This window comes from Schistocerca gregaria, chromosome 1 (assembly GCF_023897955.1).
Source record: "Schistocerca gregaria isolate iqSchGreg1 chromosome 1, iqSchGreg1.2, whole genome shotgun sequence".
Taxonomy (NCBI): Eukaryota; Metazoa; Arthropoda; class Insecta; order Orthoptera; family Acrididae; genus Schistocerca; species Schistocerca gregaria.
The window spans coordinates 881166572-881189947 of record NC_064920.1 but is presented as its reverse complement, the minus strand read 5'-3'; the positions used below and the strand labels follow the sequence as shown (position 1 = coordinate 881189947).

Below are 23376 nucleotides of genomic sequence, written 5' to 3'. Positions count from 1 at the left end.
AAATGAATTCCCCTAGCTGCATACAGGCGTTGATATAAGTCAACGGGGACAGTTGCAAATGTGTGTCCCAACTGGGACTCAAACCCGGGATCTTCTGCTTACATGGCAGACGCTCTATCCATTTGAGCCACCGAAGACACAGAGGATAGTCAAACTGCAGGGACTTATCTTTGGCATGCCTTCCATTAGACCCACATTCGCAACTTATCGTCCCACACTATATTCATAGTGCCCCTGCCCATCATACTGATTACTCGCGGCTTTACTGCCGATTCCCATAAGAGTTCGGGCACGGTTTGTGCATCCGCACACAAGGGCGATCTTCTTCTGTGTGGGTGCACAAACAGCGCCGGAACTCTTAAGGGAATCGGCAGTAAAGCCGCGAGTAATCAGTATGATGGGCAGGGGCACTATGAATATAGTGCAGGACAATAAGTTGTGAATGTGAGTCTCTCGGGAGGCGTGCCAGAGATAAGTCCCTGCAGTCGTACTATCTTCTGTATCCTCGGTGGCTCAGATGTGTAGAGCGTCTGCCATATAAGCAGGAGATCCCGGGTTCAAGTCTGGGTCGAGGCACACATTTTCAACTGTCCTCGTTGGCTTATATCAATGTCTGTATGTAGCTAGGGGTATTCATTTCAATATAATTTCATTCTAAGGAGCTGCATGGTATCTGTTCTTTTGGACATGTCCAACAGAACAGATACCGTCTTCATATACATATTACTTACTTTTTATGTCGTATCGCTGTTCACTATGATTCCACTTAATGATGTATTGCAATAGCTGAATCAGATTTTTCCTCCTGATGTTGCAGAACTGTTTAAGTATTGCCACACAACCACAAATTTCAAGTGGAACTATGAATTGAATGAATAAATGAATGGTGGCGCTGTGGGGAGCCCCTCAAGGCCAGTTATAGTGAACTTCTTTGTGGAAGATTTCAAGGATCAGTCATTGGAAACTGTGAACAAGAAACTGAATATTTGGTTCCAATACATAGATGATAAGTTTGTTTTGTGGCAGGGAGGAACTGGGTCATTTACACAAACATCTCAGAGGGATCAATCAGAAGATCCAGTTTCCCATGGACGACGAGGCTGGCAGAAGACTGAATTTTCTCGATATGTTAGTTTTCAGGAAAGAACATGGTGGCTTGGGCCACACAATTTACTGAAAGCCCATGTACACAGACTGTTACCTACACCAGGATTCAAACCACCACACACAACAAAAATGAGGCAGCGTAAAAAACGTTGGCAGATAGAGCTAGGAAAATCTGTGTACCAGAGCTGCTTGATACAGGATTAAAACATATCACCAAATGCATTGCTCAAATATGGTTACTCATTTACTGAGTTTAAAAGAGCATTAATACCACTGCCTGGAAACTGTGGAGATCCTCAGGCATCAAAGAAATTGAAACTTTCCTGTCTTTCATTAAGGACATTTCTGCCTGCATAGGAAAAATTTTGAAAAAGTGGAACATAGTGGTAATCTACAAACCCACCCAGAAGATACAAGATCACTTAAAATTGGCCATGGATGCTCACCAACCACTGAAAAAAGTAGGAATTCATAGGATTCGGTGTAGTTGCAGGGACAGTACATGAGAACTACAAAAAGAATGGTAAAGAAAAGCAACAAAAAAAACAAAAGAGTGAATGGGCAATAGCAGAAGAGAGGAGATTGACAGATCAACTGTTTTGAAACATGCTGTGCAGCCAGGAAACCACTACGTTCATTTTGATTGGACTCAAGTACTGGCAGCCACAAGCAGGTACTACGAAAGGTTATACAGAGAGGCCATAGAGATTGGAAAACACCCCAGGAATTTCAACAGGAACGAGGAGGGCGTTAAGCTGAATGACATCTGGATTGAAATGCTGAAGATGATATATATCAGTCATCTGCAATGGGGTGATAGAAACAGCAGACAACAGAAGTCAATATCAACCAACTGTGCTCGTGCATTCAAAACATGTAACATCATGCCATTGCAGAAAGACATAGAAGCAGAATTTTGTAGCAGTCAGTAGCAAGCCAGAGTGCGAATTGGCCATGATCCCTCTTGAAAATGTCATCCGCTCATGTGGACAAAATTTTGGGTTTTAAGGTGAAATCCATTCAACCAAAGCGTAATAGCTCAGAACATTTTATTAATTGTAACATTTCTGGCCATGAAAGTATACATTTTACAAGTTGTACCAGCTGTTGGCAGGACATTCCAACTCATGATTGACGAGACAGGCAATGTCTGCATTTGGTAATTGTCAGGTTGTGAGTGCCCAACACTTGGGATTCCATCTCAGAGGTCATGCAGGTACTGGACTTCTCATTTATTCTTCTGTCAGGGATATACCATGAGTACCAGGTATCAAGGGAAACCACTGCCATCAGAGTCAATTTGTGTGGCCAACAACTTGTTGATGATGGATTTCCACTCACTCCTTCATTCTAATCGTGATTTGATGTGCCACAGTTCAGCAAATTGGTTGTCAATTTAATGCTGGATATCAAATACTGGTAAGCAGCCCTGCCATTCAGAACTACAACCACACTGTGAGGTTCAGAGTGTGCTGTTCTTCATGACCACTATGTCAACATGCATAGAAATTAACACGGGCACAGGAACACCACTGTAGGACACCACAATGTGGAGAAAGGTTGCCCGAGTTGATAAGTCACCATAAATGTTGGTGTTTACCACCAGAAAGAAGCATTAAAAACTGCTTCAAGCTGTACATCACCAACAGTGCACTATTCAGGACCATGGTGAAGATCTCTTCATGCATGAGATGTGTAAATAGTATGTAAGATAGATCCTGAATAGTCTGTCATCATCTCTCCCCAGCAGATGAACTGTCTGTCCTGTCCTGAGCATCCCCCACCACCATCCTCCTCCCCATCTGCATGCCCCAATCTGCACACCTTCACTAAGCTACTCTCCCCTCGTTTGAGAGTATGAGATTGGTAAACATGGGGGCCCAAACCTTTTCATACTACATTCCTATCTTTGCTCCAAGTCTTACCTTAGACTGCCATACATACCTGAATCTAAGCCGCACTTTTTTCCAGTTTTCAGGATCCAAAAAAGTGCCTGCAGCTTATAATCAAATGCAATGGAAGTACTGAAAAATGGCACTAGGAGCATGAGCTGCCGCAGGCATGCTTTGCAGGCACAAAGATAAATACTAGAGCCCAAACTGCTGCACTAGTAAAGGTATATAAAAAAAGTTGGAAGACAAAACTACTTTTTTTACTGTTGTATTGTAATATGTCATCCAACAAGGGAAACAGGAATTCAGTATTGCTCATCCTTGAATATAGCAGCCTTTCAGATATTTGTAGCAACAAAAATACACTTCTTTGTGTAAATACCAACAGTGTGTAAGCCCTTAGGATTCTTGCATAAGTTGGTAAGCTGTGGCTCATTCTCACTCCACGTATTGCATAGACGAATTTGGGAAGTACATGTGTTAGTGAGCCATAATGGAGTGTATTCATTACAGTGCTAAATTCGAGAAGGATAAGTCTTCCTGTGGGAAGTGGTTTTTCTGCTTGGGTGGACAGTATAGATCCCTGACTGTTGGTAAGAACAACATGGCCCTGGGTCTACAAACAAAAAACATGCCCAGCACATTGGGTGCACCTTAAGGGAGTAAAAATATCCAATATCATGATGCTTATATAAGTAGTTCTCCTGATCATGCTTCTTTTGGGGATGCTAAAAAAACACATCAGATACTACAAAAGGTGTTCATCGTAATAAAATTTGAATAAAGATTGTTTGATGAAGTATCACCATTCTTTAAAGTAATGGTTTAGAGTGTATGACTGGTGCACTTGCACACTCCATGAGGACATGCAGTATGTTGGCATTGTGGGGCTGTGCAAGTCGAAACTACTTGACCATCATTGAAAGATTTCCCTTGCTCCCATCCGAGGCTGACTTCAACAGAAAGCACTTTTTTCAGCACATCAGCTGCTTTTGTATGTATGAAAGAAGACAAAATACCTGGAGTTAATGTCACACAGAACATAACACAGTGATAATGGCAGCAACAATAGTATCCATGTACACTGTATTATAATCAGCACTATGGTAGGTAGTGATGGAAAAAGTGAATATCAATCCAAAATTGTAACCCATCTTGCGACCATTGGCAGTTTTGCTATTCCCTTCAGCCATTGAGCTGTGTTTCATCCTGGAGTGCACTTAATAAATTTCTTTAGTGACTAAGAAATGAGGCTGTTCTCACAAAGACAAAATAACTTAATGAAAAAGTAAGAGCCACATTCAGCACTTAAATACAGTTAACATATTGTGCTGTGATGATGGAAATGATGCAGTAGAACTACATGAGGAATGGAAGCAGCAGGCAGAAGTATATGATGTAATGAAGAAGATTGCTGGCATGCTACAGAAAACTGCTGTGTTTGAATTAATTTTCCAATAGCTATGGCTAAATCATGGAAGATTTATGTGGAGAATAAAATGAGCTCATGGCAAGAGTTCCTGTTCCACATACACCAATTACCTCAACAAAGTATGGAAATAAATGAGAAGATTTCTGGGAAAGCATGAATCTCTCCACACATTACTACATTAAATAATAATATCTTAGTTTCCAGTCTGGCAATTATAGTACAGACAATGGTCACACACATCATCCATATCACCAACTCAGCCACCCAAAGTCCAACATTCTGTCTGCACCTTGAAGCTGCGGGGATGAATGGGCTGAATTTTTGTTTTTGAACAGCACAGAGGTGTACTGCCATGCATTCATTATGCGAGATCTGCAATCAGCTCTTCAGTGGCCCATGATAGACATGATTCATTATAGTGTCTTATATCATCTCAGCTTGTTGTTTTAAACAGAATTTGGGTTGATCCCACACTTTTTGCCACTGCCATCTATAGCATTACGTCCACAGTAAGAAGTCTAGCCCAGGGCTCACTATTCGTGCATGATCTCTCAATTCTCTGTTCCTCATCTAGCCTCTTCTCGACAGTACATAAAGTTCAGCCGACTCTTAAGAGGTTGAAACAACAGGCAAAAAAAGAAAAAAAAAATTGAAATGTTCACCGTAAAACATCATTTGTGTAGATTTCAATCGTGCACATCATCTTTTTAACATACCTGGACTGCACATGAAATTTAAATTTAAGCAGCTTAGTTATATTTTAATAATAAATTGACAAGGCTGTCACATCTTGTGAGTTAAGTCAGATTAACAACCTGAAATGCATTAACAAACAAGTCTGGGGAAATGACATTTCTAGACACTTGCAGTTTTACAAGAAATTTTTTAGGTTCCAACTTTAATCCAGAACCACCACACTAACAAGACAGCTCCTTCTCGTGGAGAGACATATTCTTGGAGGTCTTGTCATTTCTGGTATTGTTAACATACAATAAAGTTACAAATCACTTATGATGAAGTGCAAGAAACTTGATTACTTGTCATAACGTGTACTATGTCTTATATGAACACACACAATTTATATACTAATGGGTCAAAGCATGTGAATAATCTCAACTGATTTGCTATTCATCCTTTCAAGCTTCCAAAGTTCCCTTTAACATGTATAGTGTATATGATGTGGAAATGAAAACTTCCCTAAAGACTCTTGAGGGGATGTGAAATCACCCTATCAGGAAGTTCATCTGCTCAGAATCCTTCAGTGCTCTCCAGTCAATAGTGCAAAAGTACACAAGGATGGGAATGAGCGAGGATGTTAATGACAAACTCTTGCACATTCAGAACTAAGGGAAATAAATATATGTTGCTTGTTGCTAGGGTGTTAGTGAATTGGAGCAAAGATATAATGGCCACAGCAACCAAAAATGTCCATAGGGCAGTACAGTGCAATCTTTTCTCTTTCCTTTTATTTTTTCCTCTTTTTTTTTTTTTTTTTTACTATGAATTTGACTTATTAACATATGTTTTAACATGCAGTTAAAGCTATGTAATGCCAAAATTTCAAATAATAGTTGTTTAGCCAATTTTGTGAGCAACCAGCTATGCATTCTTTATTATTTTTGTAATTTTAACCATTTTGATACTGGACCTTCATGTGTGTAAGGGCATAGTGTAGATCACTTGATTATTTGTCCCTCAGAAATACAGAGTTCAACTATGCTCTGTTCTTATAGTATTCTACTTTATTTGTGTGCTCATCATCATTTATAACACCTCTCTTGTGTCAGTATGAGCTTCTCAACATTGAAAGGAAATGCTGCAGAGTAATGCCAATCTTTGGTAGCATTAGAACAGCCAGTGGTGATGTTCGTGGTGGGAAGGTCAGCTGTCACCTCATATCTGATTTAGAGCAGCAGCTTTCATCAGTCTCCCAATCATTAACACAATTTTTCCAAAAAGCTGCTAATGTGTCCACAGAATGTCATCATAGTGAGACTGTTCGTGAATAATGAGCTTGTACATTCATTAAATTCATGTAGTTACATTTAGTGTGGGTACTGATAACCATGTCATTGAAGAACCCCAAGAATAATAATAATAATAAATAACAAATAACCACCACTGTGGTATCTCTTGGGTCCTTGCCATGAAGCATTGTGTTGTTACTGGGGTAAAAGTAGGTACCATATGCCATGTGATATGTTTCTCTAACTCATTAGCTCAAGAATATATCTCAGCTGCTTCACTGCTTATCGTTTGAAATGTCATTGCTTGTTGCAGTATACATATATATTCCTTTTAGAGTATTTTCAAACAGTTTTTCACTTTCAGAGGTCGGCCATGGAGCATGTCTTCAACATTGGAGGCTGATAGCAAACCACGAGACATTCCATACCTGGATAGTTATGCAAATGAACGATGGGAATGTGTCCTACACTACATGGTGGGATCACAACAACAGGAAGGGATTTCTGCTGATGCTGTGCGCATTCTTTTGCATGCTGGTCTGATGAAGAGGTATACTTACTCAGTAATAGTTCCTGCTCCATAAATTTTATAAGCATTTTTCTATTCACAGCTAAGTATCTCACAATAAATTAAACCATATACGAGGGCTATCGACAAAGTATGTTACCTTTTGGAATTAAAAATAAATAAAGTATTGGAAATTTTTTTATTATATACAAATGAAAGCCACACTTAAATACTACTTTTCTACATAGTTGCCATTTAAATTAAGGCACTTATCATAGCGATGGACGAGCTTGGAAATTCCTTCGTCGTAAAATTCGGCCGCGTGCGCCTTCAACCACATGGTTATATCTTCTTGAAGCTGTGCGTCGTCGTCAAAACGCTGCATAGCCAAACACTTCTTCATTGCTGGGAATAAGTGGAAGTCGCTCGGTGCCAGATCGGGACTGTACGGCGCATGAGGAAACAACTCCCACTTAAAAGATTCGAAGACTTCAAGCGTGGCATTTGCCATGTGGGCCCGGGCGTTGTTGTGAATCAGCAAGATCGTTGAGTCCAACTTTCCCCTGCGCTTGTTTTGTATTGCTCTTCTGAGGTTGTGCAGAGTTTGGCAATACCTTTGAGAGTTTATTGTAGTGCCTCTTTCCAGGAAATCCACAAAAATCACACCTTTTCTGTCCCAAAAGAGGTAACCACTTGGTTGAAGGCGCAGGCAGCCGAATTTTACGACAAATGAATTTCCAAGCTCGTCCATCGCTATGATAAGTGCCTTAATTTAAATGGCAACTATGTAGAAAAGTGTGGCTTTCATCTGTATATAATAAAAAAAATTCCAATAATTTATTTATTTTTAATTCCAAAACGTAATGTACTTTGTGGATAGCCCTCGTATTGTATGGACAAACAAGAGTCCACCAAAGCACTGCCAAAGTTCATCTTTATAAATCAAAATACACTAATTGATTTGTGGGCTGTTGTTGAGTATAGTAAACCTGAGATAATGTTCAAATTAAGTAAAAGCCCAGTTTTGGGAGTAGCTATTTCAGGCGCAAATTTGCATGTTTAGACAGTTCAGTCTCTAAATTGCTGTGTGAGTGGGCATGGTGTCACAGTTTGTTTTTCTGCTATGGATAGTACACTCACCTCCAGTGAATTCTTCAGCATTTTATGCCTGCACTGGCGCACACTATGTTTTTGGGATTAAAAAATAAAAAAGAAAAGCTGCACTAATTCTGTTAGCAGGATACAAAATAAAGTCAAGTTCCAGGTCTGACTGACTACCAAATGAGCGAAAATCATCAATTCTGAAATATTGTCACTTTTAAGTACAAATTTATGTCACCATGTCTGTAGTAGGTTGCAGCGTTCAGCTTAATGCATGAAACCGAAGAAAGTCTGAACTACCAAGGATAGGCCACCATGTTGGGATCGACTTTTTGAAACTATCTATACTGTGGTGTATGTTAGGTTCCTAGGTATCACACCCTGAAGTCATTAACCAATTCGGGCCGTCATTAGTGAGTAGTCAGCAAAAAAGGATTTTGTGTGTTGCATGGCAGCATTATAATTCGCAGGTTTGTTCCAAGTGGCAGCATAGCGCAGTGCTTAAGGTACATAACTGACAACTGGAAGATGGTGGATTTGAACCATGTCACATGCATTTTAAATCTTCGTTGATGTGACTTTCATCATTATTTTTGTTCTGTTAGTTGATTCAAATTTTTTATTTTTGCCAACAGTTCTTTTTTCTGTTTGGACTCTTTTGCCCATGTGATTTCAATTATTTTTGAATGTTGAATTCAATTTAATTTCTTTTACTTTCATCATTTTTTATTTTTGTGTACGGTGTTGCAATCAGTATTTCATTTTATGACATAATCTCTACTGCTTCAGTCACTTTCTCCTAATATTTAATAAGTCCAATGCGTTGTGGCAGTATGCTGTCATCATCAGGTGCATTCCACTTACATGTACAGTACATTAATCTGAAGTGTGATTAGATGCATTTGTTGTGTGTGCCAGTGGTGATGTATCTTGAAATATAATCCTGTATCCCAAGGTATGTAGAAATACAGTCCTGTACAGAAAGACACGTACGTACATACGTACATACATAGGTATACATTTCTATACAGAAAGATACAGACATATATGTCTTTCTGTACAAGACTGTAGTTAGACACACCACCTCACTGGTACACACAACAAATGAACCTAATCACGTGTCAGATTAATGTAATGTACATGTAACTGGAATGGACCTAATGATGGCAGCATACTGCCAGAATATATCATGCTCAGTAAATATTAGTAAAAAGTGACTGAAGCAGTAGACTTTTTCATAAATTTACAACACAGTAGCAATCCTCAAAACATCCCATATAACATGCATAAATTTAAAACAGTATTTCTGTTTCTCATTTTACTTGAATTTCATTTTATCTATAATCCCCCCTCTCGTTTAAAACTTCATCTGCATTATTTTTGTCCATAGTGCAGCAAGAATTCGTTTGTGTGTTTTCAGTTGCCTGAGACTGCAGTCGTGTGTGTGTGTGTGTGTGTGTGTGTGTGTGTGTGTGTTTGTTGTTGTTGATGATGATGACGATGATGATGATGAAGCCAAGTGGCCGAAAGCTTTACTTTAGTTGTGGAAGTCTTTTTGTTGTGCCTGTCTGTGACTCAGCATTTCCACTATATGGTGAGTAGCAACTTTCCATGTCATAATATTGTTACATTCCATCCTGGGTTTTCCATTGTTTAAGAATTTGTTTTAAATGTTTATGACAACAATTTTTTGTAACTATTGCACAACCAGTAGAGATACTGATGTATAGTTTGCCTATTGTTTTTTGATCGATAGATAGGTGTTTTTGAACAATTCAGTATTACAACAGATAAACAAAAATAATTAAAATCACACGGACCAAGATTCCAAATGAAAAAGGAATGATAGGAGGAAAAAAGGAGAGGAAGTAAAACTGTTTATATGATTATTAAAATGACCCGGAAAATTATTAGCAATAAAAAAATTGTATTTGAACAAAGAAGATAGTAACTGTTCTTGAAAGAACATATACCATTGATGACCATGCAGCTTATCTAGAATAAATGATAATTAATTGAAACCATCAGCTGCCGACATGTGTTGTTGATATACCTCGAAGGTCAATGGCTGGGTAGCATTTAATTATATATATGAAGATAGTAACTGTTCTTGGAAGAACAGATACCATTGATGATTAATTATCATGTATTTGAACAAATTAATTCAGTTAAATTTAATGATTATTTCTATAAAGATCTAAACATAAAAATTTGAAGCATTAAACGAGGTTTGAACCCACCACCTCATGTCAGCCATGTACCTCAAACACAACACTCCGGCATCACTCGATCTGGCGCAACACACAAAATTCATTTTTCTTGATTACTCACAAACAAAAGCACACTTAGGTGAATGGCTTCAGAGTGTGATACCTGGGAACGTGACCTGCACCACAATATAGATTGTTCAAACAAGTCAGTGCACCTTCTGGGGACTCCTGCTTGTAAGTAATTCAGTCTTACGGCACAGTCACTCACTAGCAGTCAGTTTAAGATTTTTGCCCTGATCTGGTAACGAAAATACACACAAATTTCTTAATTGTTCCACTGCTTGCTCTATGCTTTGCAAATGTTCAATCTGTACTTCAAAAATTCTTAGTTATGATAGTGCAGCACATCAGGTAAAATTTTGTATTTTTAAAATAGTCAGAGTTTACACAAAAAATGCGCAATTTACATAATTGTCATTTATGTTTGTCCTTAAAACATTTTAAGATACTCTACGGCATGCTACATTTCATGATTAGTTAGAATTAATAGACCTGTAAAGAGGTCCATATAACACACCTGATCCTCATAAGAACTAAGTAATGACTCCTTTCAATTCCCAGTCGCAGTCCTGCTCCCGGTACTAAACTACCGAAAATCACTCTCTTCTGATAGGCGTAATCCCAATTTAGCCAATCAGTCTTTGATATTGATCTGCACCACTTGTCACCTTGAATCACTCCAGGTCCAAGATTGCTTTTAACAAAATTTATAAGTAATATGTTTTAGAAAAAGCAGTAAAAACATTTTAATGTGTTCTTTTAATATCTAAACTGTGAAATTGTGTTTTAAGATTCAGCAGTAACTTAAACTGGCTTCTTTGTATTCTACAATTTCCGCTAGTATGCGACTCATACAGGCAATACATAACCAGATTCTCACACTCTTGTATGCTCCATTATTTATAATTACAAAGAGTCCTATGTCAAGTACATGCCACATTTATTCAAGAAAGGGAACAAATGAAACTGGCAATGTATAACAGAAATCATGTCAATAAAAAACAAAATTGTTATATGACATTAAGTTGTTTTCTACAAATTTGTTTTCGTATGTTATTGAAAGATTAGATATATTGTCAGTGTTCTTTATTGTCTTTTACCTAATAGGTATTAACTCATCATGAAGTTAATTTATCATGAAATTTCTAAATCTGTGTTTTATGTAATTCAGTGTATCTCAAAAAAATACCATACATATGAATCTGAAATTCTTAGTGTTGTTACAAATACCATTATGAACTGTTGTACAAATTAGTGTGGGACAATTGGTGTAAGGCAAAGGTTTAATTTAATTTGTGATAGTGAATGTAATGTTTCATTACTTGTACGGTAGTCAGACACCTCAATGAAAGCTGCTTGCTAACTCGCACAAGAACATCTGTCGCAGTTAAGCCATGACTCATTGCACATATGAAACTCACTTCCATCTAAATTTATATGGCCGATGTGCATCTCTATATCACACTAAATTACTCTACTCCCACATCCAAATCTTTAACCAATATAGTATATCAAGTAATGCCCTGCATGTTGCCCATTTTGATGGTATAGGGTTGCAGAAGTCAGTGGCAACTGATGGAGTTCAGGCAGCATAGATGATGTCAACAGGGAACGTACCTCTGCCTCATTTAAGGAAGGCAAAAAAGAGAAAAGGGGGGGGGGGGGGGGGGGGAGTTTTGTGCGAATCAGGGCCGCACCCATGTTCTCCACCAAAAATCGGGGAGAGTGAAGAGATCTGAGTGGAGACTGTGACTCCACCACCTTTATAGTTTCATCCTTAAGTTGGCCCTGTATGGATATACCTGGATTAGAATAATAAAGTTATTTACTGTTAATTGTTTACAGGACAGCTACCGTAGCAACAGCCAGTCAGAAAATGATCCTGGTCACACCTTCCTTACTGTTCACCATTGTCATATCGCTCTGCTATCTCAGCTGTCAATTGCCTTAGACAGTTGCCAACATAGATTGTACTCAGTAATGTAACAATTATTTCATTTTCATTGTTTCTCTCTGCAGTTAATGTAACAACTGTGTTTCATTTTGGTTGTTTACATTGTTTCTCTACGCATTGTGATTATTTTACATGACAGAAGCCATAAAATAGTAACAAAAATGAGCAGAAAGTGACTACATTATTGCTACCCTCCTAACCAGTTAATGTACAGCACATTAACTGGCAGCATGTGAAAGTATCCAATATGGAAACATCCGCTGTAGCTGCCACACTGTTTTGTCTGAGCATTCAAACATGAATGGGCATCACCCTCTCCCATGCTCAACTGTAGTTTTGATCAAGCTACACTTCTGACAGTCGTTGATATTATGGGGGGTTTAGCATTTTGTGGACGGAGATGGAGGGGTTGGAAATGTAGTCTGAGGCCAGAGATGATGGATTTGGTCCTACACCAGTGGGCAGAAATGGGGATGGGACCATGGATGTGCAGGTTTTGCCAGGCCAGTCCAGTTGGTTCCTCTCTGCCGTGTGTCACACTCTGTCCTGACTTGTGTAGCTGGGTTTGTGTGATCACAACTTCAGACAATTGATGCCATTTGTTCCAGCTAAATGCGTGTTTTCACACTGAGAAGCCTATCCAATTATAGGGGACCTAGTGCGATATCTGGGCACAATGAGCAAAGTACAGTAGGTCGCACAGTAAGTGTGGCCTGCACCTATGCAATAGTTAGACAGACTTTTGCAGTTCATTGTGTGGATCATCTGTTTCAGGGAATCTGGTCAGCACTTTTGTCAGAACACGTCATTAATATGGCTTTACAGGTCTTACTTATGAATGTCATCGATCTCCATAGTTATGTATGTAAGTGAGAAGTGGTCAGACACTTGATGCCAGCACATTGGTGGAATCACAAAAACTTAAATGCAGTATATTAGGGGGCATTTTCAGAGGGCATTACTTGTGGCACTGTCCTCTATTGTGAATATGTTGGACAAGACTTGTATCATTGGATGGTCTATCATGGTTGACACGCATACGTTAAGTTATTGCGTCCACTACTATTAGCCATGTTGTCCCGTCGAATGTTACGGTAGAATCAGTACGCACTTGTTCCCACAGTTGTCTTAGTTTCACCCATGGTGGAAAATGTTGCATAGTGGACAATTGGTTTCCTGTACATAGAAGCCTGGGTAGTTCATTCTATTTCAACATAAATCTCTGGTCTGCAGACATGACAGTGTGCCATGGCCTTCATTCTGTTTGCCACCAGTGTGAAGAATTTAGAACCAGATGATGCAGGGCCAGAGTACCGCAGAAATATTCACCCAGTGGTGTGCATCTTCTGAGCAGTAATATGGAATCACCATTCATCTTAAAATTATGCCTTAAAGAGGAATGAAAGTTACATCTGGAACTGTGCCTTTAGGTATGTGGTGTGGTCACATATGCTGGAATGATGACAATCTCTGTGGAGAATATAGTCCAGTGGCCAGGCTTTAATTAAAAACTATTCTAGGTTGTGCCTCTTGCCCTTGATTACAGAACAGAGCAACTGCTGTCTGTTGAAGTCAGCATCTGGTCAGGTTGGAAGTCAGGGCAAAATGGGCAGTCACGAGCTTTGATATGTTAGAAACTTAAATTCTGTGCCATACATAAAGGAAATGCTGGATTTTTTAATAGTGTCTATTATTGCCAGGGTCTTCTTTTCAATTTGTATGTAATTGTTTTGTGCATGTGATAGTGTTTTTGAAGAGAACACTGTTGGCTGTTCCATTCAGTTTGCATTTCTATACGATACTGTCATGGCTCTGCCATCAATGTCAGGTGTCTTCCTAGTGTAAAAGTTGCTAAGCTAAGAGTGGATCTGAGACATTATTTTAAAGTAAGAAATACCCTGTGGCATGCATGAGGTTAACATAGTTGAAGCCCTATTTTCATAGGTGATCTAGAGGATAAGATATATACTTTGGGTATCAGTTTCCCACAATTCACTTCACCCAGAAAATATTTTAGTTCTTACAGATATTTTGAAGCCAGTAGTTTATGCATGGCGCCAACGTAAATCATGGGCTTAAGACCATTTTTATTCAAAATATATGCTAAGTATTTAATACTTGGCCTAAAAAAAATGACAATCTTCCAACACCACCGTAAGCTATTGGCTTGGAGTTTGTTGTTCTTGAGTACTAGACTCTCTGTACAGTAAACAGTATCATCTTAGTTAAAATCAAAAGCATCCAATGCCATGGCAAATACATCACGATATGGAGGTAATCAGCTGATGACATCCCTGACGTGCATGTTCACATAGGAGACAGTGACACTCAAGATTACTGTGCTGACTAAAACACTGGAAATCAGTGAACTGAGCTGTATATGATTGATCGGCGCACTTGTATGTTGTAGCAAAGATGATGTAAAGTTAAAAATTTAATACACGCTCACATAAGGAGAGACCTAGTTTACTTTGGAAGTTGCAAGCTTAACTACCACAGGCAAAAGCCAAGGTGGTGCATAGCTGTTAATACTTGTGGTCTTCAGAAGTGAGGCTTGTAAAAGTAATAATGCACAGGAAGTTCTGGTTGAGAATAATGAATTATTTAGGAATAAAGAGGCAACTCGCCAAAAGACAGAAATGCTGCATTGTCAACAGGTACACAAACAAAAGCTACAGAGCCTAGCTTTGCCAGGTTTCAGAATGAAATTCCTTTCTCAAACTGTAGGAGAAAAAACCACACACACACACACACACACTCTCTCTCTCTCTCTCTCTCTCTCTCTCTCTCTCTCTCTCTCTCTCTCTCTCTCTCTCTCTCATACACCTGTCTCCCTACATCGTGCTCATGACCACAATGTAGGGGGACAGGCCTGTGCGAGTGAGTGAGTGAATGAGTGAGTGTGTTTGTATGCATGATTCTCCTACAGTGTGAGAAAGGAATTTCATTCCAAAAGCTAGCAAAACAAAGCTCTGTACCTTTTGTTTGTGAAACTGTCAACGACACAGCAATGCTGCCTTTTGGTGAGTCGTCTCTTGCTTCTAAAAGTAAAATGATGTTAATGCTGTTTTGGGACACAACAGACATTTTCCTATTCATATTTAAGGATGTACATAGATACTGATACTGGAAGTTGCTATAAATTGGTTGCCAGTGTGTAACTAACAACCATACTGCAGCAAACTATACTTGACAGCCTCTGTTTCTTTTGTAAAATCATTTTACTGTGTGATCACAACTTCCTGAATGCTGTTGCTACAACAGAAACTCTTGCCCTTCGACTGAGGATGTTGTCCAGGCTCATATTGACCTATAGTCAACAAAGAGCCTATCACTCTGATCCAACCATCCTGTCCCCCCTGTGGGTTCGGGGGTAAGAATAGGCCCACGGTATTCCTGCCTGTCGTAAGAGGCGACTAAAAGGAGTCTCAAACGTTTCGGCTTTGTGAGATTGTCCCCTAATGGGTTTGACCTCCATCCTTCTAAATTTTCCGAAGAGTGAGCCGATTGGGGAAGGGCGCCTTACAAGGAGCGATGTGTCCATCATGCATTACCATCTCTAGCCAGGTTTGTCGTCATCGCTTAGCAGTCCCGCTCACCTACCATCTCTTGGGCGTGGATTTGTTCTTGGGTGCAGTTTATTTCAGTCTGCTATGCTGTGTCGCTTTATGCGCCAATGACGATATTGGACTACATCACCTGAAATCCAGCACGGTAGCCAGTCCGTTGTGGTGGGGCCGCCATGTACCCTGTTGGTTGTAGCCCCCTGACTACACAGGGATCGCTCTGCTGATGCCAGCGCCGTTAACTCCCCACGTATGCCAAGGAGTAGATGCCTATCTCCTTGGGGCATTGGGACTCCCGGCAATGGCCATCCTGCCAGGTGGTCGTTGCTGAGACTGGGTGGCGCCCGTGGGGAGGGCCCTTGGTCGGAGTAGGTGGCATCAGGGCGGATGAACCGCAATGAAGCGTGGTACATCATCTCTTGCTGGCGGCCAGCCAGCAGTCTCTAAGCGTTCCAGGGCTCACTACAACGCAACTACATATGACCCCAAATCGTTCCCCTCCCTGGCTACACCATGGGAGGAACGAAAGACTAAGGATGCCAGCGAACCATACTCGCCCCGCTACCTGGTGTGTACGAGAGCTGATGGTGAATCCTTTACATCCATGAAGCCTCAGTTCTTCGTCGAGCACTTAGAGGACAAGTTCGGGGAGGTGGAGGGCTTGTCCAAAATGCGCTCGGGCTCGGTTTTGATCAAATCGGCGTCCTCCGCCCAGTCCCGTCGGTTACTCGATTGTAACAAGCTGGGGGATGTTCCGGTTACAATCACGCCCCATAAGAGTCTTAATATGGTCCAGGGCATAATATTCCATCGGGACCTTCTATTGCAGTCCGACGACGAGCTTCGCGCCAATTTAGAGCGGCGAGGTGTTCACTTCGTCCGGCACGTACATCGTGGTCCAAGGGATATGCAGGTTGCCACCGGTGCCTTCATCTTGGCCCTGAGGGTGATACTTTACCTGAGAAGGTCAAGGTGATGGTCTATCGTTGTGACGTCAAGCCATATATCCCTCCCCCGATGCGGTGCTTTAAGTGCTGGAAGTTCGGGCATATGTCTTCCCGCTGTACTTCCAGCCTCACATGTCGAGATTGTGAACGCCCATCACATCCCAATACTCGATGTGCTCCGCCTCCCATCTGTGTAAACTGCGGAGAGCACCACTCGCCTTGCTCGCCGGACAGCAGGATCTTCCAGAAAGGGCGCAAAATCATGGAGTATAAGACCCTGGACCGCCTGACATACGCTGAGGCCAGGCAGAAGTTCTAACGCCTCCATCCTGTCCGAATGACTGCCTCTTACGCCGCGGCTACTACTGTTAGGGCCCCATTAGCTCTCCCTCAGACTGCCACCTCTCAGAGCCGGAATGCTACACCTGCCCCCTTGATGGTGGGGGGCACTTCACTCCCTGCTGCTCCTGCACTACCTGCCTCAGGAGCAGCAACCCCCCAACCATCGGGGACATCAGTCTCCACTTCTAAGCTGGGGAAGCCTCAAACTTCCCCGGCTCGAATAGCACGGAAAGGGTCCCTTGGGTCCCTTCCTCCCCAGGTTTCCACCTCTGGGAAGGGTGACGTCAGCCAATGGAAGAAAAGCAGACCAGCGGCTGGTCGCAGGGCTTCCCGCTCCTCCTCCGTCCCGGAGACTGACTCGCTGGAGCCCTCCCAGCCAATGAAACCCAAGGACCAGAGAGACAAGACGATGAAGAAGACCTCTAAGGCCAAGGAACACGCGGTGGCATCCACCCCACTGCTCCCTACAGGCTCTGCGTCTGAGGATAAGGTGGAGATCCGGGCGTCCGCTGAGGACCTGGATCTCGCCGGACCCTCAGACACCATGGAAGCAGATTGTACTGGTCCTCCATCGGTGGCAGCAGGTGACCCAGTGGCGTGATCTGCCTCCTCGGCCCCTTCACGCCTTTTTCGGACATGGACAAAGCGATACTCCAGTGGAACTGCAGCGCTTTTTTCCACCGCCTTGCTGACTTCGCCAACTCATCGGCAGTCACCCTTTCCTCTGCATTGCCCTACAGGAAACTTGGTTTCCGGCAATGCGGACCCCTGCCCTACGTGGGTATCGGGGTTGTTACAAGAACCGGGCAGCTTATGAGAGGGTATCTGGTGGAGTCTGCGTCTACATCCTTAACTGTCTACAGCGAATGTGTACCTCTTCACACACCTTTAGAGGCTGTCACTGTAAGGATGTGGATGCCTCAGCCTATTACTGTCTGCAGTTTGTATCTTCCGCCAGATGGTGATGTCTCGCGTCATGTGTTGGCTGCATTGATAGCACAACTGCCTCCTCCTTTTGTGTTACTGGGCGACCTTAACGCCCATAACTCCCTGTGGGGTAGCACCGCGATTACTGGCCGGGGTAGAGATGTCGAGACTCTTCTCTCGCAGCTTGACCTCTGCCTCTTAAACACGGGAGAGCCAACACATTTCAGCGTAGTCCATGGCACATTTTCGGCCATCGACCTTTCTATCTGCAGCCCCGGACTTTCACCATCCATCCACTGGAGTGTCCATGACGACTTATGTGGTAGTGACCATTTCCCCATCTTTCTGTCACTACCACAGCGTCACTCTTCTGAACGCCCCTCCAGATGGGCTCTGAATAAGGCTGATTGGGGCTTGTTCTCCTCTCTCGCCACCATCGCACCTCCTTCCCATGACACCATTGATGCGGTGGTTCAGTCGGTCACCACCGGCATCGTTTCTGCGGCGGCATCTGTGATTCCCTGTTCATCCGGGTCCCCTCGGCGGAGGACTGTGCCTTGGTGGGCGCCCGAGATCGCAGAGGCGATTAGAGATCGCCGGCGGGCTCTTCAACGCCATAAGCGGCACCCGTCCTTGGAGAACCTCATCGTTTTTAAACAGCTCCGTGCCCGTGCCCGACGCCTTATTCGCCAACGGAAGCAGGAGTGCTGGGAACGGTATGTTTCCACCATTGGCGTCCGTACCTCTGCATCGCAGGTTTGGGCTAAGATTACGTGACTCCATGGCTATCAGCCGCCTGTCTCTGTCCCTGGGCTTTCGCTGAATGGAGTGGTTGTCCTGACTCCGACACGATTGCGGACCGGTTAGCAGCGCATTTTGCTCAGTGTTCCGCATCTACGAATTACCCACTGGCCTTCTGCTCCCGGAAAGAGCGGTTGGAAAGTAGGAGGCTTTCCTTTCACACGCGCCACGTGGAGTCGTACAATGCTCCTTTCAGCGACTGGGAATTCCAGAGTGCACTATCTGCTTGCCCTGATACGTCTCCTGGGCCAGACCGCATCCACAGCCAGATGCTGAAACACCTCTCTGTGAATTGCCAGCGACGCCTCCTAGATGTTTTCAACCGCATCTGGGTTGAGGGTGTGTTCCCGTCTCAATGGCGAGAAAGTATCGTCCTCCCCGTGTTGAAACCTGGCAAGAACCCGCTGGAGGTGGACAGCTACTGCCCCATAAGCCTCACCAACGTTCTTTGCAAGTTGCTAGAACGTATGGTGAGCCGGAGGTTGAGTTGGCTCCTCGAGTCTCGAGGCCTTCTGGCTCCGTCTCAGGGTGGGTTCCGTAAAGGCTGCTCTGCCGTCGATAATCTGGTCTCCCTAGAGTCTGCCGTCCGTACAGCCTTTGCACGCCGCCAACATCTGGTTGCCATCTTCTTCGACTGTGCGGAAGGCATACGATACGACTTGGCGATATCACATCCTGGCCACACTTCATGGGTGGGGTCTTAGGGGCCCGCTCCTGATTTTTATTCAGAATTTTCTGTCGTCTCGTTCCTTCCGCGTGCAAGTTGCTGCGTCCCATAGTTCCTCCCGGGTCCAGGAGAACAGGGTCCCACAGGGGTCTGTCCTCAGTGTCTCCCTGTTTTTAATTGCGATCAATGGGCTCGCTGAGGCGGTGGGATCGTCCGTCGCAGCTTCGTTGTATGCAGACGACTTCTGCCTCTACTACAGCTCCGCTGGCATTGCAGTTACTAAGTGCCAGCTGCAGGGCGCTATCCGCAAGGCGCAGTCGTGGGCTGTAGCGCACGGCTTCCAGTTTTCGGCCGCTAAGACCTGCGTTATGCATTTCTGCTGGCGTCGCACGGTTCACCCTGAGCCACGCCTTTACCTTGACGGTGAACCTCTTGCTGTGGTAGACACGCATCGGTTCTTGGGACTGGTATTTGATGCCCGGTTGACTTGGCTGCCTCATGTTACGCAGCTTAAACAAACATGCTGGCGGCATTTAAACGCTCTCCGTTGCCTTAGCCACACCGGATGGGGTGCCGATCGGTCCACCCTTCTCCGGCTGTATCAAGCACTGATCCAGTCCCGCCTTGATTATGGGTGTGTGGCTTATGGTTCGGCATCGCCATCAGCGTTGCAGTTGCTGGATCCCATCCATCACTGCGGGATCCGACTCGCCACAGGAGCATTTCGGACAAGCCCTGTTGACAGCTTACTTGTGGAGGCTGGTGTTCCTCCATTGCGGATCCGGCGCGACCGTCTTCTGGCCGCTTATGCTGCCCACGTTTGTAGCTTGCCAGGGCATCCCAACTACCGTCTCCTGTTCCCGCACTCGATCGTCCATCTTCCAGACAGGCGGCCCCGGTCAGGGTGTACGATCGCGGTTCGCATCCGGGCTCTACTGTGTGGGATTGAGTTTTTTCCTGTCCCGCCTGTTTTCCGGGCCAATCTCCGTCTGCCCCCTTGGTGTGTGCGCCGACCATGCATTCGGCTGGATTTGGCACAGGGTCCGAAAGACTCGGTCCCTCCTCCGGCCCTCCGCCGCCGCTTTGTTTCTCTCCTTGCCGAGTTTTCCGGATCTGCCGTGGCCTATACCGACGGTTCGATGGTCTCTGGTCGCACTGGTTACGCTCTTACTCTAGAGGATCATTGTGAGCAACGGTCGCTGGCACCCGGGACCAGTGTATACACTGCCGAGTTGGTTGCCATCTATCGCGCCCTAGAGTATATCCGCTCCCGCTCAGGTGAGTCCTTTGTCATCTGTAGTGACTCCCTGAGTGGTTTACGAGCTCTTGACCAGTGCTTTCCTCGTTCCCGTCTGGTGATGGCCATCCACGAGTCGCTCCATGCTCTTGCCCGTTGCGGCCGCTCCGTGGTCTTTGTTTGGACCCCAGGTCATGTCGGCATCCCGGGCAATGAGCGGGTTGACACGCTGGCTAAACAGGCAGTGAGTTCACCGGCTCTGGAACTCGGCCTTATGGAGTGTGATCTCCTGTTGCTTTTGCGCCAGAAAGTGCTTGGTGCCTGGGGTGACGAGTGGCGCACCCTGCCCACGCCCAACAAACTTCGGGCGGTGAAGGAGACGACCGGTGTGTGGCGCTCCTCCATGCAGGCCTCTCGGAAGGACTCTGTCGTCCTGTGCCGGCTGCGCGTTGGCCACACGTGGCTGACGCACGGCCATTTGTTGCGTCGGGAGGACCCACCGCTATGTCGCTGCGGGGCAGCTCTGACGGTGGTCCACATTTTGGTGGACTGCCCGCTTTTAACAGGACTCAGGCAGACATTTGCGCTGCCTGATACCCTCCCTGCCCTTTTATGTGATGACGTTGCTATGGCGGACCTTGTGTTGAGTTTTATTCGGGCAGCGGGTTTTTATCGTATGATTTGAGTGTTTGTCCTTTCATTTCCTGTATTGACTTGGGCCTTTGGCCTGTGGTTTTAAACTGTGGGTTTTAATGTCGTTTGGTGGTTGGCTTTTCCTTCTTTTCATGGTCGGCCAACCACCTTCACACTCGGTGTGATTTTAGTTCCGTTTGTCTGGTCTTTGTCTGTCTTTCTTGTATTGTGTCGTCCCTTGTCTCAGGTCTCCGTCTTTAACGACTGACAGTTTTTATTTCGTGTGATTTTATCGTGGAACAAGGGACCGATGACCTTAGCAGTCTGGTCCCTTCAATCCCACACCCAACCAACCAACCATCCTGTCAATGCCTCATAGCTCCCCGGCCAAGCCTTGCTGACTTCGCCCACTTCCACATCCTCAAAAACTTCCCCCACTTGCTTGAAACGCAGTATTATTGAAAACCCATCCCAAAGAACAGTTTCCAGCTTTTCTGCCAAAACTCTGATCCCAGCAGAAGTCTTGGTACTTTAGCCCAAAATGTAGGTTCAACCATGTTGGACTTGTAAATAGCCTTGTTTTCTGCAGTGGAAAAACTTTGTCACCACATGCCCCACTGCCAACAACCAACGAAAACTGTGCATAGACCCTTGTTTAACACAGTTACAATTCCCTACAACTGTGATCCTACTCTCCTTTCCCCCAGGTAACCTTTCAAGAATTCCTCACTTCTAACCTTGCCTCATCTTCCTTTCCTAAACCCCTTCATAGTGAGTCTTACATTACTCCTACAGAACACACAGTTACCATAACCTGGAAACCAGTCCTGGCCGTATGATCCTCACCATGGAGAAAAACTCCACCACCATGGTCATGAATGATAGTGACTACATGGCTGAGCCTCCACCCGTGAACCATGGACCTTGCCTGGTGGGGAGGCTTGCATGCCTCAGCGATACAGATAGCCGTACCGTAGGTGCTACAACAACAGAGGGGTATCTGTTGAGAAGCCAGACAAACGTGTGGTTCCTGAAGAGGGGCCGCAGCCTTTTCAGTAGTTGCAGGGGCAACAGTCTGGATGATTGACTGATCTGGCCTTGTAACATTAACCAAAACGGCCTTGCTGTGCTGGTACTGCGAATGGCTGAAAGCAAGGGAAAACTTCAGCAGTAATTTTTCCCGAGGGCATGCAGCTTTACTGTATGGTTAAATGATGATGGCGTCCTCTTGGGTAAAATATTCCGGAGGTAAAATAGTCCCCCATTCGGATCTCCAGGAAGGGACTACTCAAGAGGACGTCGTTGTCAGAAGAAAGAAAACTGGCATTCTACTGATCGGAGTGTGGAATGTCAGATCCCTTAATCGAGCAGGTAGGTAAGAAAGTTTAAAAAGGAAAATAGATAGGTTAAAGTAAGATATAGTGGAAATTAGCGAAGTTCGGTGACAGGAGGAACAAGACTTTTGGTCTGGTGAATACAGGGTTATAAATACAAAATGAAACAGGGGTAATGCAGGAGTAGGTTTAATAATGAGTAAAAAATTTACGAATGCGGGTAAGCTACTACAAACAGCATGTTGTTGTTGTTGTTGTGGTCTTCAATCCTGAGACCGGCCGGAGTGCCCATGCGGCTCTAGGCGCTGCAGTCTAGAGCCATGTGACCACTACGGTCGCAGGTTCGAATCCTGCTTCGGGCATGGATGTGTGTGATGTCTTTAGGTTAGTTAGGTTTAAGTAGTTCTAAGTTCTAGGGGACTGCTGACCACATCAGTTAAGTCCCATAGTGCTCAGAGCCAATTGAACCATTTTTTCAGTCCTGAGACTGGTTTGATGCAGCCACGCTGCCCTCCATTACTAAATTGGTGATCCAGTACCTCCTCATTAGTTATGTGATCTACCCATCTAATCTTCAGCGTTCTTCTGTAGCACCATGTTTCAAAAGCTTCTATTCTCTTCTTGTCCAAACTACTTATCGTCCATGTTTCACTACCACACATGGCTACACTTCATACAAACACTTTCAGAA

At 43.9% G+C, this 23376-nt stretch overlaps 1 protein-coding gene across 1 annotated transcript in view; it reads left to right on the top strand.

Moving 5' to 3' along the window:
* Nucleotides 1-23376, top strand: part of LOC126273642 (general transcription factor IIH subunit 4) — a 130679-nt gene that overhangs the window by 51510 nt on the left and 55793 nt on the right. Inside the window, exon 4 of the mRNA XM_049977048.1 lies at nucleotides 6763-6948. Coding sequence (XP_049833005.1) covers nucleotides 6763-6948 — 186 coding nt within the window. The remainder of the gene's footprint in view (nucleotides 1-6762; nucleotides 6949-23376) is intronic.